General features: G+C 42.9%; 1 protein-coding gene across 1 annotated transcript; it reads left to right on the top strand.

Moving 5' to 3' along the window:
• Window positions 1-4,945: 4,945 nt before the first annotated feature.
• On the top strand, window positions 4,946-16,118 carry LOC131728658 (alkaline ceramidase 3-like; the record flags this gene model as incomplete). Its single annotated transcript, XM_059019634.1, has 4 exons — window positions 4,946-5,144; window positions 8,583-8,693; window positions 11,168-11,220; window positions 16,085-16,118. Coding segments are annotated over exons 1-4 (301 nt in total), but the record flags the coding sequence as incomplete, so codon positions are not given.
• Between the last annotated feature and the right edge of the window lie 8 nt (window positions 16,119-16,126).

Here is a 16,126-nt window from a genome sequence, read left to right as displayed (position 1 = left end):
ACATGTGTGATTAATGAATGGCTCACATGCTCGTATGTTACAGGGTTACTGTATAACATGTGTGATTAATGAATGGCTCACATGCTTGTATGTTACAGGGTTACTGTATAACATGTGTGATTAATGAATACAAACCATGCAGCCGCTTACATGGGTCTCAGAAAACCTAAATCACATTGACTCTTAATGTGGTGTATTTTGCACGTCAATTTTCAAATATTCACATATTTCAAAGGCCATGCAATAGAAGTTGGTACTGCTTCCTGGTATAAAACCACTTCCTGTGCGCCTACAGCACAGGAAGTGATTAGATACCAGGAAGAAACAATTACATACACACATTCTATATATATATATATTATTATTATTTATTTCTTAGCAGACGCCCTTATCCAGGGCGACTTACAGTTGTAAACAAAAATACATTTCAAGCATCACAGTACAAGTATTAATACAATTAAGAGCAAGATAAAATACAATTACTTCGGTTCTAGCAAGTATATATATATATATATATATATATATATATATATATATATATATATATATATATATATATATATATATATACTAGCATTGAAGTCGCACTTTTGTGGCCAAAATAAAAGTTCAAATTTGGGGGAGCGACTTGGATTCGAGGTTTTTAGTTAGGGTACCAATTTACATTTGCGCATGTCAATTATTTTGGTGCGCTTGAACAAGACCAGCTGTACACAGTACTGCCCCCTACAGATTTCACTCTCGCTACAGCACCAGCGGACTTCATGAACATTTGTTAATGCAGCTTTTAAAAGAAAAGTAGTTTTGTTTGCTGAAGAAAAGAGAAACTGAGTCACCTGAGATGTGTCAGAAGATGGAGACGCAATCGAAAGGGTATGCAATACTATAATATTACCAATATAGTACTTGTTGAAATGATCAACGCAGGTCCGGTTTCAAAATGAACAATCATTTATTTATATATCTTTCTTTCTCTATCTGGAGGAGCACAGGAAACAGGAACACTAAGGTATGTACTGCTTAATGACGGATTCTCCATCACTCTCTGATTCTCTGACTTACTCACTGTTATTATGGTCTGTGCCTGGTTTAACTACGGGAACCCCACTAGTGTAAACTCCAAAGTCCTGACTCAAACCTAAATGAACTACACATTGCTGTCTTGCACTAATTTTGCTTGAAGCCAAATTAAACAAACAAGGACAACAAAGCAGACTGAAATAAAGTTCAAGGTAATTTACCCTTTCCCAGCTGCCATCAACTGCAACGACTGTCGTTCAATACTGAAAGTACTGGACTGTACTCTGTACATATTATCTTTTCTCATTTGCATTTGAAAGTACTGGACTGTACTCTGTACATATTATCTTTTCTCATTTGCATTTGAAAGTACTGTTCTGTACTCTGTACATATTATCTTTTCTCATTTGCATTTGTAATATAGTAGATGACGTACTCTGATGCTTTAATGTACAGTGATACAGTGTTCCCTGCTGGCACCTAGAAATTTAAAAGTAATGTAACCGTTAATTCTGGTATTTTTTTAATTAAGAGTTTAATGTGACTTGCATTCAGGGTTTTTTGGGGGGGTTGGTGTCCATATTTGGGGATGCAACTTGAATTCGAGTAAACACGGTATATTAGATTTTATAAAACAAGAATAAAAATCTTGACACAATAAAATGTTGAAAATTGTGCTAACATCAAAGTGTTTTCAAAGCCCTGGTTAACACTCCTTTAAATAGGAGAGCTACAGAACGCCGGCTCGAGTCAAATAAAAAGGGGATCTTGTTAGGAAGGAACGCTAATGTTAGTGGACCTGCTCTCTTCATACCAGTGCGTGCCCATACAGAGGTCCTCGTAAGGATGTCACAATCACACAGTATCTGAAAGGTAACAGATATACACTTGCAATCTGAAATGTCTATAGGAGTCTAAAGCCCCTTTCACACGGGCATGCCCTCCTCGGGTCATGACCCGCTGTCATGCGGGTCGGCGACGTGCTTTCACACTGCGACAGAAACAAGCACACAATGCCCTAAGCAGCAATGTTCACATGACCACCCTTTCATCCGGTCAGGCTTTCAACAGCAATCGTCTGCCCAAAATGTTGATTAGAGCAAATGTTTTTCACCCCTGCTGCAATCTAGCTCATGGAGAGTCTTAATCAGCAGAAATAGGGATAAACAGAATAAACAGAAACGTTCCTTGCGGAAGTGAAACCTTCATGCAGGCGTGGCTGTTTGTTACTTCGTCTGCTTGCGAACGACCATCACGCATTTTGTCTCGCTCGACCCGGGTCAAATCGTGTCGACCCGCATCCTGAGGTGGGTCGCTGCCAATCCGGGTTGACCCGGGTTCGACCCAGGTACGTGGTTTCACACTATGCATAATTGTGACTCTTGCAGCCAGAACCCGGGTCGGGACCCAGGTAGGAGCGCCAGTATGAAAGGGGCTTAAGAGTGTATGATTAATGCAGTTATCATGATCACAGTGTAGTGTGATAGACAGGTGCAAACTCAATGCAGTTATCATGATCACAGTGTAGTGTGATAGACAGGTGCAAACTCAATGCAGTTATCATGATCACAGTGTAGTGTGATAGACAGGTGCAAACTCAATGCAGTTATCATGATCACAGTGTAGTGTGATAGACAGGTGCAAACTCAATGCAGTTATCATGATCACAGTGTAGTGTGATAGACAGGTGCAAACTCAATGCAGTTATCATGATCACAGTGTAGTGTGATAGACAGGTGCAAACTCAATGCAGTTATCATGATCACAGTGTAGTGTGATAGACAGGTGCAAACTCAATGCAGTTATCATGATCACAGTGTAGTGTGATAGACAGGTGCAAACTCAATGCAGTTATCATGATCACAGTGTAGTGTGATAGACAGGTGCAAACTCAATGCAGTTATCATGATCACAGTGTAGTGTGATAGACAGGTGCAAACTCAATGCAGTTATCATGATCACAGTGTAGTGTGATAGACAGGTGCAAACTCAATGCAGTTATCATGATCACCGTGTAGTGTGATAGACAGGTGCAAACTCAATGCAGTTATCATGATCACAGTGTAGTGTGATAGACAGGTGCAAACTCAATGCAGTTATCATGATCACCGTGTAGTGTGATAGACAGGTGCAAACTCAATGCAGTTATCATGATCACAGTGTAGTGTGATAGACAGGTGCAAACTCAATGCAGTTATCATGATCACAGTGTAGTGTGATAGACAGGTGCAAACTCAATGCAGTTATCATGATCACAGTGTAGTGTGATAGACAGGTGCAAACTCAATGCAGTTATCATGATCACAGTGTAGTGTGATAGACAGGTGCAAACTCAATGCAGTTATCATGATCACAGTGTAGTGTGATAGACAGGTGCAAACTCAATGCAGTTATCATGATCACAGTGTAGTGTGATAGACAGGTGCAAACTCAATGCAGTTATCATGATCACAGTGTAGTGTGATAGACAGGTGCAAACTCAATGCAGTTATCATGATCACAGTGTAGTGTGATAGACAAGTGCAAACTCAATGCAGTTATCATGATCACAGTGTAGTGTGATAGACAGGTGCAAACTCAATGCAGTTATCATGATCACAGTGTAGTGTGATAGACAGGTGCAAACTCAATGCAGTTATCATGATCACAGTGTAGTGTGATAGACAAGTGCAAACTCAATGCAGTTATCATGATCACAGTGTAGTGTGATAGACAGGTGCAAACTCAATGCAGTTATCATGATCACAGTGTAGTGTGATAGACAGGTGCAAACTCAATGCAGTTATCATGATCACAGTGTAGTGTGATAGACAGGTGCAAACTCAATGCAGTTATCATGATCACAGTGTAGTGTGATAGACAGGTGCAAACTCAATGCAGTTATCATGATCACAGTGTAGTGTGATAGACAGGTGCAAACTCAATGCAGTTATCATGATCACAGTGTAGTGTGATAGACAGGTGCAAACTCAATGCAGTTATCATGTTCACAGTGTAGTGTGATAGACAGATAGACGTAATCAGCACATAAAGGTCTCCCCTTTTTTGGTCGCTAAAAGGAATCTCGACCTGTGCTGTTTGCGTATTTCCATTTGGAGGAATGATTAGACCGAGGTGCAGAAGCAGGGGGATTTTGGACCTGTCTGTTCTCTCATCATTTGGAGGAATGATTAGACCGAGGTGCAGAAGCAGGGGGGTATTGGACCTGTCTGCTCTCTCATCATTTGGAGGAATGATTAGACCGAGGTGCAGAAGCAGGGGGATTTTGGACCTGTCTGCTCGCTCCTCATTTGGAGGAATGATTAGACCGAGGTGCAGAAGCAGGGGGATTTTGGACCTGTCTGCTCGCTCCTCATTTGGAGGAATGATTAGACCGAGGCGCAGAAGCAGGGGGGTATTGAACCTGTCTGCTCTCTCATCATGTCACACAGCTGTTGTCCCACTGTGTCATTACCGAGCCGCAGCCATCTGGGATTCCATTGACTCTTTTGTGATTTTAGTAATATTATTATTATTATTATTATTATTATTATTATTATTATTATTATTATTATTATTATTATTGGGAAATAAATAAATATCCCTGAAGGAAGCAAAAAGCCACAATAAAGGTTTGTTCGAGTGCTGTGTATACCTGATACAGCGTAACCTACCAGAATACATGTTTTAACTTCTTAAGCGATATAAAAACTTTACTTTGAACAAAGCTTGCCGATTTATATTGAAACTTGACTCCATTGTTAGTAGATTTAAAAGGTTTTACGGCTCTGGTAACTGTCTTACTTATTAGGCACTTTAGCACAACAAATATTGCAGAAATATCTACATATGCAAATGATTCAAGTTCAGAAACATCGTAACCCTATTAAACAAAGTGTTAATCGCTGTGCATTCTCACCTGCGCACTCACAGGTCGAGCCAGTTGCCGTGCTTCATTAGCAATAACACTCCGTTTCCATGGTGACTGCCACACCCTCCCCCGGCTCCTGCTGCCTGTCTCTCTTTTCTGTTTTCTTCCATCATGGCTCCTGCAGCAGACAGGCCCGGTTACTGGGGCCGGCCTACCTCCACCCTGGACTGGTGTGAGGAGAACTACAGCGTCTCCTTCTACATCGCAGAATTCTGTGAGTAAACGGGGGAAAGCGAACCCCCACAAAGCCATTGCGTTCACGGGGATAACAGCAATAAATATCACGGATTTTCACTGACCGAGGCCTGCCTGTTCAGAAACAAACGGCAGCACTCCACCGATTATTAACTTTTTAAACGTTAATGACTGGCTGGTTGCAACGTGCATGTGGCGTTCACCTATAGCCTGGAATTGGATTACGTTATTGTTTTTAATACAGCTGTCTTGTAATTAAAATGATATCGCTGCGAAGCGGAGACCAGGTGCAGTGCATGCAGATGTCTTGCGCCCAAAACAATGTCCGCATTCTTGTTCAGGAGCTCGTTGTGATCAGAGTGCTCCGTCCTGCACCCTTGTTGGCATTAATATACATGAGTTCTGTTCATATACACAATGGGAAACCATGTAACACACTGTAGCGTTTGGTGCATGTTGTGAAATGGCTGCTTGTTTTGGATCAGGCTAAAGAAAGGTTACATGCAGGACTTGCACAGGTGTCACAGCACTTCTGACTTCCTCGCGCAACTCCAGTTAAAGGGGTAGTAGCGTTTTTTTTTTGTAGTTTGTTTTTGAAGTGCAGTAGTAGCGCAATTTGATGTGGGTGTTGCATTATATCAGACTGATTTGTAAAGTTTGCAAGTGGTGAGTGAGGTTCAGTCCGTTGTCTTTCATTTAAAAATCTAAATTTCCAAAACGTAGCCGTGACCTGTGTGTTACGTCACGAGCAGAACCGTGTGCACGCCTCTACAGTCATCACTGGCTCGAGGGTATTCAGCAAACCGTTTTGCAAGAAAAAGAAGACATTTTTTACATGAATGTGTGGTGGGTGCTGATGATTAAAAACAGGCACACATGTGGGGTTAGACTGTGCTAGGTTTAAATATTTATCTAAAAACTGCATTTGTATTTCTGTTTGATTGGACTGCACTATCAGATTAAACCAGCCTGAAGATGGAGAGGAGTTAGATTTGACTTTACCCTTCTGGGCATGTTTGTTCCAGAGAAGGATTTTACAGTGTATTGGTAAACCATAATGAAAACAATGACATGTCTCATGGCATGCAGATTCATTTAATCCAGTTCCCTGGAAACTGCACTGAAGCGTGGAAGCTGATAAAAACAAGTTACTGCTTAAAGCAATGGCGGGGTCATTTCAGCACAGCAAGTCACTGATAGTGTGTGTGTGTGTGTGCAGTGTAATTAAAATATACAGCCCCTTATTACCCTCTACTAGGTATTAATCAATGGAGGAGTCTGTCTTCTTTTGACAACAAAGGATCGAGGCAAGGCTTCACTACAGATGGAATGCCTGAATCAGAAAGAAGTTGCCTACTCTGCAGTTTTTGTTTCAATCGGCAGTCTGTATTTTTCATGAATCAGCTGCAGTTTGTTTCAATCGACAGTCTGTATTTTTCAGCACCAGCAAATGTACAATAGAGGCTGCTGTGCAAGTGTTTTGTTGTTTGACCAGCAGCCTGTATGCTGTAGTATTTGGTTGAAATGTTCCAGTGTTTTATAAAGGCTTTTTAAGGCTCGTTATTGGATTTCTTGTGTTTCCTATTTAAAGAGAATGATGTAACCCTAATAACCGCTTTATTTCTGAGGGGGTTGAAAGGGTTCCTTTTCCTCACCACACAAGAGGGCCTGCTGCTCATGAGCTCCGTTCAGGGGAGTTTCTACAGAACAGCGTCAAATACAATCGATTCAGTTCAGGGGAGTTTCTACGGAACAGCGTCAAATACAATCGATTCAGTTCAGGGGAGTTTCTACGGAACAGCGTCAAATACAATCGATTCAGTTCAGGGGAGTTTCTACAGAACCGCGTCAAATACAATCGATTCAGTTCAGGGGAGTTTCTACAGAACAGCGTCAAATACAATCGATTCAGTTCAGGGGAGTTTCTACAGAACCGCGTCAAATACAATCGATTCAGTTCAGGGGAGTTTCTACAGAACCGCGTCAAATACAATCGATTCAGTTCAGGGGAGTTTCTACAGAACCGCGTCAAATACAATCGATTCAGTTCAGGGGAGTTTCTACAGAACAGCGTCAAATACAATCGATTCAGTTCAGGGGAGTTTCTACAGAACAGCGTCAAATGCAATCGATTCAGTTCAGGGGAGTTTCTACAGAACAGCGTCAAATGCAATCGATTCAGTTCAGGGGAGTTTCTACAGAACAGCGTCAAATGCAATCGATTCAGTTCAGGGGAGTTTCTACAGAACAGCGTCAAATGCAATCGATTCAGTTCAGGGGAGTTTCTACAGAACAGCGTCAAATGCAATCGATTCAGTTCAGGGGAGTTTCTACAGAACAGCGTCAAATGCAATCGATTCAGTTCAGGGGAGTTTCTACAGAACAGCGTCAAATGCAATCGATTCAGTTCAGGGGAGTTTCTACAGAACAGCGTCAAATGCAATCGATTCAGTTCAGGGGAGTTTCTACAGAACAGCGTCAAATACAATCGATTCAGTTCAGGGGAGTTTCTACAGAACAGCGTCAAATACAATCGATTCAGTTCAGGGGAGTTTCTACAGAACAGCGTCAAATACAATCGATTCAGTTCAGGGGAGTTTCTACAGAACAGCGTCAAATACAATCGATTCAGTTCAGGGGAGTTTCTACAGAACAGCGTCAAATACAATCGATTCAGTTCAGGGGAGTTTCTACACAACCATGTCAAATACAATCGATTAGTTTATGATCAAGTTCTAACTTCAGGGTGTTATTCAGGAAAGGAGTGCTGCTTTGCTAATCTCAACGCTGAAGCACTAAAACGTGCAAAGCTGCTGTATTGCAGACCTCATTATGCTTTACATTGTCTTTAGGGGTGTTACAAGTGAGCTATACAACCCTTATCAAAGTTTCCCATAGTAAAAGCATTGCAAAGTGTAACAAAGAATAGGCAGGTATTGTAAAGAAAAGCGAGCTTTGGTAAAGCATATAAAAAACCCAAGGCAACCCAGCATAAACTGTTAAATCCTGAAGTACTGTGGTAAACTTTTATATATAATATACAGTGAAAAAACATCAGTGTTTAGACCATAAACAGAACTACTTTAATAACTCTTGCACTTTCTACTAACAAATAATACAACGTGGGTGTAATGCATTACAAATCCAGGCAATTCAGTATAAATTAAAAATAATTTACAGTATTGTTTTCTGCACTGAGTACTTCTATTAATTCAGTGCAAATGCATCCACAGTGAAACTAAACTGCTGAAGTAGACTTGATCTTATTCAGTTCATGCAACGTCTTTTACAGACCTAAACACTTTATAAAGACCCCAGTGACTCAATATGGAATCTCTACAGTAGATCTCATAACTACAGTAACACAGCGTTACAATTCTGGTCTTGTTAGTTTAATGAATAACCAGCTTGTTTTGCTATTGGCTTGAACTAACACATGCTGCTGTTTGTCCTCCAGGGAATACTGTGAGTAACCTGATTCTGATTCTACCTCCAATCTATGGTGCCATCCAGACTCTCCGAGACGGCCTTGAAACCCGCTACGTCTTTGCGTATGTGGGACTGGCAGGTAAGAACCTCTCTCTCCTCTCCTTGCACTACTGTACAGTTTATGAACTCTCACAGAAGCTGCTCTTAGTTCCGGTACAGTATGAACTGACCTTGCAAACTTGATGTGCAGTCATGTGAACTATGTGAACTATGTGAACTGTGAAGCACACCTCTTCCAGCTAACTGCTTGATCCTCACCTTTGTTTTAAAGCACACCAATATCACTACCTCTTCACTTGAACAAAACAATATTTTACTCGTCCTTCCTACAGTGCAGCAGATTCAAAGTTTAGATACGTGTGTATTGGAACCCGAAGCTCAAGCATGCTTACAGTTTCTAGGTAAGCCTTGGTTTATTACATGCGTCAGTTAATTACACGGATAATTAAAAGTTCTCTCAGCTCTTATTTACACCTGAACGTTTCATAAGGCATTGCTTACTGTGGATTCTCTGAGACTTCCCTGACACCTGCAGCATTCAGAATGCTAATTCTAACCATCTTGCCAAAGAGTATTCTTAATAACAGCATGTAATTCGAACATACAGTACTGCACACACAGACCTCTCTGGATAACCCTTAAAGCAACACTACTAAAGCAGCAGCAGCTTCTGAACTCAGTCTTCATACAGTTGTATTGTGATTCTGGTTCCAGCGAGTTGGGGCCCCCGATTCGCACTATGGCTGCACTGTCATGCTTTCATTCTGTCTTCACCGGCACACCCCTGCTCCTGCTTCCATGTTGTAGGATTCTTGCTCTGACGTCACTCAGGCTGGTCCAGTGTTGGTTTCAGGGATTCAGGCTGGACTGTGTCTTGTCCAGTGTTGGTTTCAGGGATTCAGGCTGGACTGTGTCCACCAGGACCCTCTTGTGATGGTCTTGTGTCTCCAGTGTTGGTTTTCTGCTAGTGTTCCCATGACAGGAGACGCTGTTCAATGCAGGTTTGTTTGTAAAGGCCAGTCTGTCAGTCTGTTTATTTAATTTGGTTTATCTCAAGTGCCCTGCACTCCAAACCAGGCACTGTTTCTTCAGACTTCATTTAATTGGAAACTGTACAACTCATGTCATAAATGAGAATGGAAATTGATTTTTTTTTTTATTGTGCAATAAAGTCCTGTAGATGTTACAGTAGATATGCATTGCGCAATTGCTTGAAACGGTTTTCTGTCAGTAAGGAAATTTAATTAAAAACATACAAACCAAGTGCTGGAATATATGACTAAGATTAAGATCCTGGCAGCACCACCTGTGTGAAACAGAACCCCAAGATGCACTCTGGTCATATCGAGGAGCTTTGCCAAGTGCAGGGTGTGTCCTGGCTGGAGGGATGAAGCATTAGGATTTGTACACACCCATCTTAAGTGTTACTGGAGGGGTACAGTAGCTGTGCACAGTCATATTTAAAACATGACTGTTTGGAAAATGTCTGAATTCATGTATCAGTATATCAGAAATGTTATTTAAAAAGTGAGCATAAAAAGATAAGCTGCTATTGGTTTGTGTCTTTTTAAAAACTACTTTTTATTTGATATTATTCTTAACTTTGTGAAAAGCGAGAGCTGTGCTCTGCTGTAAATGACTGTGCTGATCTGTCAATGGGAGATCGGAAGCTGTGTTATACACTCACACTGTGGAGATGTGTGTTCACATTGTTCCTGTTTTCACTTCCCTTTTTCAGTCTCTGAGCGCTTGTTTGTGCAGCGGTCATGATGTAACTAGACCAGTCCGCAGCACTACCAGGTGTCAGTGATCCCTGTCTCGCACGCGGCCAGCAGTGTGATTTTAAACTGCTTTAGTGAAGATTGCTCTCATTCAGTGTACACTACAGTCAACACAGCAAGGCCAACAGGGAGGCCAATATTACTGAGAGAATCAGAAATACTGCAGAGGAATCTGACGCCAGCCAACCTGTGTTACACTTGTATTTAGGCATCCCCTTTAAGGGACGCTGATCTGTGTTTGCAAACCCGCTGCCTCTTTAACTACTGCTAATGTCTCATAAACAATGAAGCTTCAGCGGGGAGCGCAGGATGAGTCGCACAGCTTGGACAGCCCGGTTCACGTCCAGGCTGTGCAAAGAGGACAAACTTTGCTGGGGACCCCGAGGGGGGCGTGTCATCGGCTCTGATGCTCTCGGGGTGGGGGATGGGGACTCATTCTCCTCATCGTGCAACAGCGAACCCTACTGGCCAGACACCTCTTCAGAGTGGATAAGAAGCAGTGCTGTGTGGGGAGAAAAAACTTAATTGGACACTTCAAATTGAGGGGGGGGGGAAATAAATAAAATAATAATTGGTCACTAAATTTAATAAAAAAAAAAAAAAAGAAACCATGAAGCACAAATTAAGTTGGGTGCTGCAAAGGAGCTAATGCTTTTAAAGGCTACAGTTGTTTTGCATGGCTTGTGTTTTGGCAAGCCTTTGTGTAATGTATCTAATTGTATGTCCAGTGACAGGTAACAGACAATTTCTTTTTTTTTTTTTTTTTTTTCAGCGGTTGGCATCGGGTCCTGGTGCTTTCACATGACCCTGCAGTATGAGATGCAGGTAAGGGGCTCTCCACAGTGAGCCTGTCCGTCTGCTTGTTAATCCACTGCAATTCTGCCATGTCCAAGGGACAGCTTTAGGTCTTCAGTCTGATGGTGAAATATGCTCATTTTTATCATGTGTATTTGCCTGTACAGACCTAGCATTGCATTCTTCGCACCCTGTCGAGTGGTTTAATGGTGCAAGCTGATTTTCTAGCCCCGGCCCCTGCTGATCCTGAACCCTGCGGGAAAGCAGAGGCCAGTGCAGCGCTCCCAGTGGCCCCCAGTGTAAATGCGGGCTGCTGAGCTTTGAAATCTCATGTTAGTCTGGTTTCATGATGCAGAGGGAAACGTAGTTTTAAGATTACTTGACTGCTATGCTATGTGTATGGCATGCATGCACGCACACACACATACACGTTGCTGCAAAACTGTAGTCCCACTTGTCTTCCCAGTCTCAGTTCTTTAAATAAACTTGCATATTTTTTTCACACTCATTTCTTCCTGGTTTGTGTAACTCGCTCACTCTTACATTTGTCTCTTCATTTGCATTCCTCTGCTTTTGTACTCTTATAAATTATTATTATTTATTTATTTATTTAGCAGACGCCTTTATCCAAGGCGACTTACAGAGACTAGGGTGTGAACTATGCATCAGCTGCAAAGTCACTTACAATTACGTGTCACCCGAAAGACGGAGCACAAGGAGGTTAAGTGACTTGCTCAGGGTCACACAATGAGTCAGTGGCTGAGGTGGGATTTGAACTGGGGACCTCCTGGTTACAAGCCCCTTTAACCACTGGACCACACAGCCTCCTGTGTAACTCTGACAGTAACCTGTGCTTTGTCCACGTTGCCCTTTAGGTGCTTTTTCACTTGTTCTTTCTCACTTCACAAACGCAGTCAGTATCTGCATCCTTCTTCCACATACAGTACTAATGAGCTTATGGCACACTTAGATTTGTATGTGTATCTAGAAAACCATTTCTCCTATTGTGATGAACATGGCAGAGACATTCTGTAGCACAAGGTATCGTGTGGAGAGCATCAGAATTGAGGGGTACCTGTGTGGGTTAGGGTTAGGGTTAGGGTTAGGGTTAGGGTTATACTGTTTGTTCATGCAGTGTTACACAGTTCAGTGTTACACAGTTCGATGTTGCGGCTCATGTGGCATGCTACTTTTTCATGATCTTCCAGAACTGCATCACCTGAATTTGAGTTTGAAATGTATCTACGTGCTTGCTTCTTGGCAGCCAAGTTTTGTATTGATTCTCATCTGTAACTGTAACAAGCCACGTCCTGGCTTGCAGTCTTGTCTTGGGAGGAGTCTTGCTGGCTGTGTTGGTCAAATACATGACTATGAGTACGAGGACTCTTGGAGTTTTTTTTACCCACATTATGATGTGGCTGTTTTGTGCTTTCAAGGGTGTGTGCATCCTGCTTATCCCTTTTAGAATTCTCATTACATAAGAACATACGACACGATGAACATTCTAACCACGGTCATCATTTTGTAATCAAATAGTTCATCAATGTTGTACAAACCTGTAAATATTTTAAACAAATCTTCCAGATTTGGTTTTATGTGACCCGAAAGCAGGTTGTTACTTGTATAAAGGAACTGGAACCGGATGGCTAATAACCTGCTCATGTCAAACATTATTCTTGGAAATCATTTTGGTAAAACCCACCGTAGACAGTTATTGCTGTTCAAGCCTCCACAGAGAGCAGGCTGTGGGTATTGATTGGTGTTCAAGCCTCCACAGAGAGCAGGCTGTGGGTGTTTTGTGTTCAAGCCTCCTCAGAGAGCAGAGTGTGGGTGTTGATTTGTGTTCAAGCCTCCACAGAGAGCAGGCTGTGGGTGTTGATTTCTGTTCAAGCCTCCACAGAGAGCAGGCTGTGGGTGTTGATCTGTGTTCAAGCCTCCACAGAGAGCAGAGTGTGGGTGTTGATCTGTGTTCAAGCCTCCACAGAGAGCAGAGTGTGGGTGTTGATCTGTGTTCAAGCCTCCTCAGAGAGCAGGCTGTGGGTGTTTTGTGTTCAAGCCTCCTCAGAGAGCAGAGTGTGGGTGTTGATTTGTGTTCAAGCCTCCACAGAGAGCAGAGTGTGGGTGTTGATCTGTGTTCAAGCCTCCTCAGAGAGCAGGCTGTGGGTGTTTTGTGTTCAAGCCTCCTCAGAGAGCAGAGTGTGGGTGTTGATTTGTGTTCAAGCCTCCTCAGAGAGCAGAGTGTGGGCATTGATTGGTGTTCAAGCCTCCACAGAGAGCAGGCTGTGGGTGTTTTGTGTTCAAGCCTCCTCAGAGAGCAGAGTGTGGGTGTTGATTTGTGTTCAAGCCTCCTCAGAGAGCAGAGTGTGGGTATTGATTGGTGTTCAAGCCTCCACAGAGAGCAGGCTGTGGGTGTTTTGTGTTCAAGCCTCCTCAGAGAGCAGAGTGTGGGTGTTGATCTGTGTTCAAGCCTCCACAGAGAGCAGGCTGTGGGTGTTTTCTGTTCAAGCCTCCACAGAGAGCAGGCTGTGGGTGTTGATCTGTGTTCAAGCCTCCACAGAGAGCAGGCTGTGGGTGTTGATCTGTGTTCAAGCCTCCACAGAGAGCAGGCTGTGGGTGTTTTGTGTTCAAGCCTCCTCAGAGAGCAGGCTGTGGGTGTTGATCTGTGTTCAAGCCTCCACAGAGAGCAGAGTGTGGGTGTTTTGTGTTCAAGCCTCCACAGAGAGCAGAGTGTGGGTGTTGATCTGTGTTCAAGCCTCCACAGAGAGCAGAGTGTGGGTGTTGATCTGTGTTCAAGCCTCCACAGAGAGCAGGCTGTGGGTGTTTTGTGTTCAAGCCTCCTCAGAGAGCAGAGTGTGGGTGTTTTGTGTTCAAGCCTCCACAGAGAGCAGAGTGTGGGTGTTGATTTGTGTTCAAGCCTCCACAGAGAGCAGAGTGTGGGTGTTGATCTGTGTTCAAGCCTCCACAGAGAGCAGAGTGTGGGTGTTGATCTGTGTTCAAGCCTCCACAGAGAGCAGAGTGTGGGTGTTGATCTGTGTTCAAGCCTCCACAGAGAGCAGGCTGTGGGTGTTTTGTGTTCAAGCCTCCACAGAGAGCAGGCTGTGGGTGTTTTGTGTTCAAGCCTCCTCAGAGAGCAGAGTGTGGGTGTTTTGTGTTCAAGCCTCCACAGAGAGCAGAGTGTGGGTGTTGATCTGTGTTCAAGCCTCCACAGAGAGCAGAGTGTGGGTGTTGATCTGTGTTCAAGCCTCCACAGAGAGCAGAGTGTGGGTGTTGATCTGTGTTCAAGCCTCCTCAGAGAGCAGAGTGTGGGTGTTTTGTGTTCAAGCCTCCTCAGAGAGCAGAGTGTGGGTGTTGATTTGTGTTCAAGCCTCCACAGAGAGCAGAGTGTGGGTGTTGATCTGTGTTCAAGCCTCCTCAGAGAGCAGAGTGTGGGTGTTTATCTGTGTTCAAGCCTCCTCAGAGAGCAGGCTGTGGGTATTGATTGGTGTTCAAGCCTCCACAGAGAGCAGGCTGTGGGTGTTTTGTGTTCAAGCCTCCACAGAGAGCAGAGTGTGGGTGTTGATCTGTGTTCAAGCCTCCACAGAGAGCAGAGTGTGGGTGTTGATCTGTGTTCAAGCCTCCACAGAGAGCAGGCTGTGGGTGTTGATCTGTGTTCAAGCCTCCTCAGAGAGCAGGCTGTGGGTATTGATTGGTGTTCAAGCCTCCACAGAGAGCAGGCTGTGGGTGTTTTGTGTTCAAGCCTCCACAGAGAGCAGAGTGTGGGTGTTGATCTGTGTTCAAGCCTCCACAGAGAGCAGAGTGTGGGTGTTGATCTGTGTTCAAGCCTCCACAGAGAGCAGGCTGCAGAGTGTGGGTGTTGAGAGTTTTAGCCCCGGTCTGCTTCGGTGTTCCAGTGAATGTTAATGAACAGTACGGTCGTGACGTTCCAGGGGTTCTCATTAAGGGTTTGTGAGCTTGTTGTTTTTTCTGAGGACTGTAAACACGTTGCATTCATGCTTATTTATAAATCACATTATACCGTGGAGTTATTCGCATTGGCTGACGCATGACTCATTAAATCAAATAAAATGTTGTCTATCTAAGGCTTAGCATTTGCCTTTGTGGATTTCTTTGTAGGCTTGGTGCATGTTTGTAGTAATACTGTAAAACATTTGCAAAAAGTTTTGACAAGTCTTTTGAAGAAATATTTTTATTCTTTTAGCATTACTACAAAAATAAATAGATTAAAATTCCACGTGATTGTTATTTCAAGCAAAGGTTGAGTTGAAATACAGTGTGAACACTGAGCAGCTGTACAGTGTGTCTCATCACAGCAGTATGAGTTTGATGTAAAATTGCTTCAGCAGGCTTGACTGGAATCTTCAAAGCAAACCTTAAGAATCTCATGGAATCGGATCTCACTAATTTCCCCCTGTGATGTCCTGCATCTGCCATTTCCATTGGTTACTCCCATCAACTTTGCTTTGAAATAGTATATTGTTATGATGACCTGAATTATAGAATGCCATTTGATTCACAAATGAACCACAGTTATTTTAATGCTTCAATTTTTTTTATTTTTGTAATAGAAAACAATCTTATTTAGCCATTTTATTTAATCCTGTTGATTTAGGAGCTACAAATAATCTGTGCTTTTTGAAATATATTCAAAAGTAAAAATGTTTTCAGCTTCGTATTTCATATGTAATGCATTAGTTTAACTTGAAGTTGAAAAAAGCAACTTCTCCTACAGAACATGTTTTCTTATTTAATGGGGTCCAGGGTTTATGTTGTACTTGAGAGGAATGTGTCTGCTGTAATGCGGGGCGGCTCTCCCGGCCCCTCCCCGCCCCTCCCCGCGCAGTATTGGAATAATGTTGTCCAAACACTCCTTGTCTTTTGTTTCTTCTTTTTCTAGTTGCTAGATGAATTGCCAATGATCTACAGCTGCTGTGTGTTT

This window comes from Acipenser ruthenus, unplaced genomic scaffold (genome assembly GCF_902713425.1).
Source record: "Acipenser ruthenus unplaced genomic scaffold, fAciRut3.2 maternal haplotype, whole genome shotgun sequence".
Lineage (NCBI taxonomy): Eukaryota > Metazoa > Chordata > Actinopteri > Acipenseriformes > Acipenseridae > Acipenser > Acipenser ruthenus.
The sequence above is the reverse complement of the archived record's forward strand: the minus strand, read 5'-3'. Positions and strand labels throughout refer to the sequence as shown.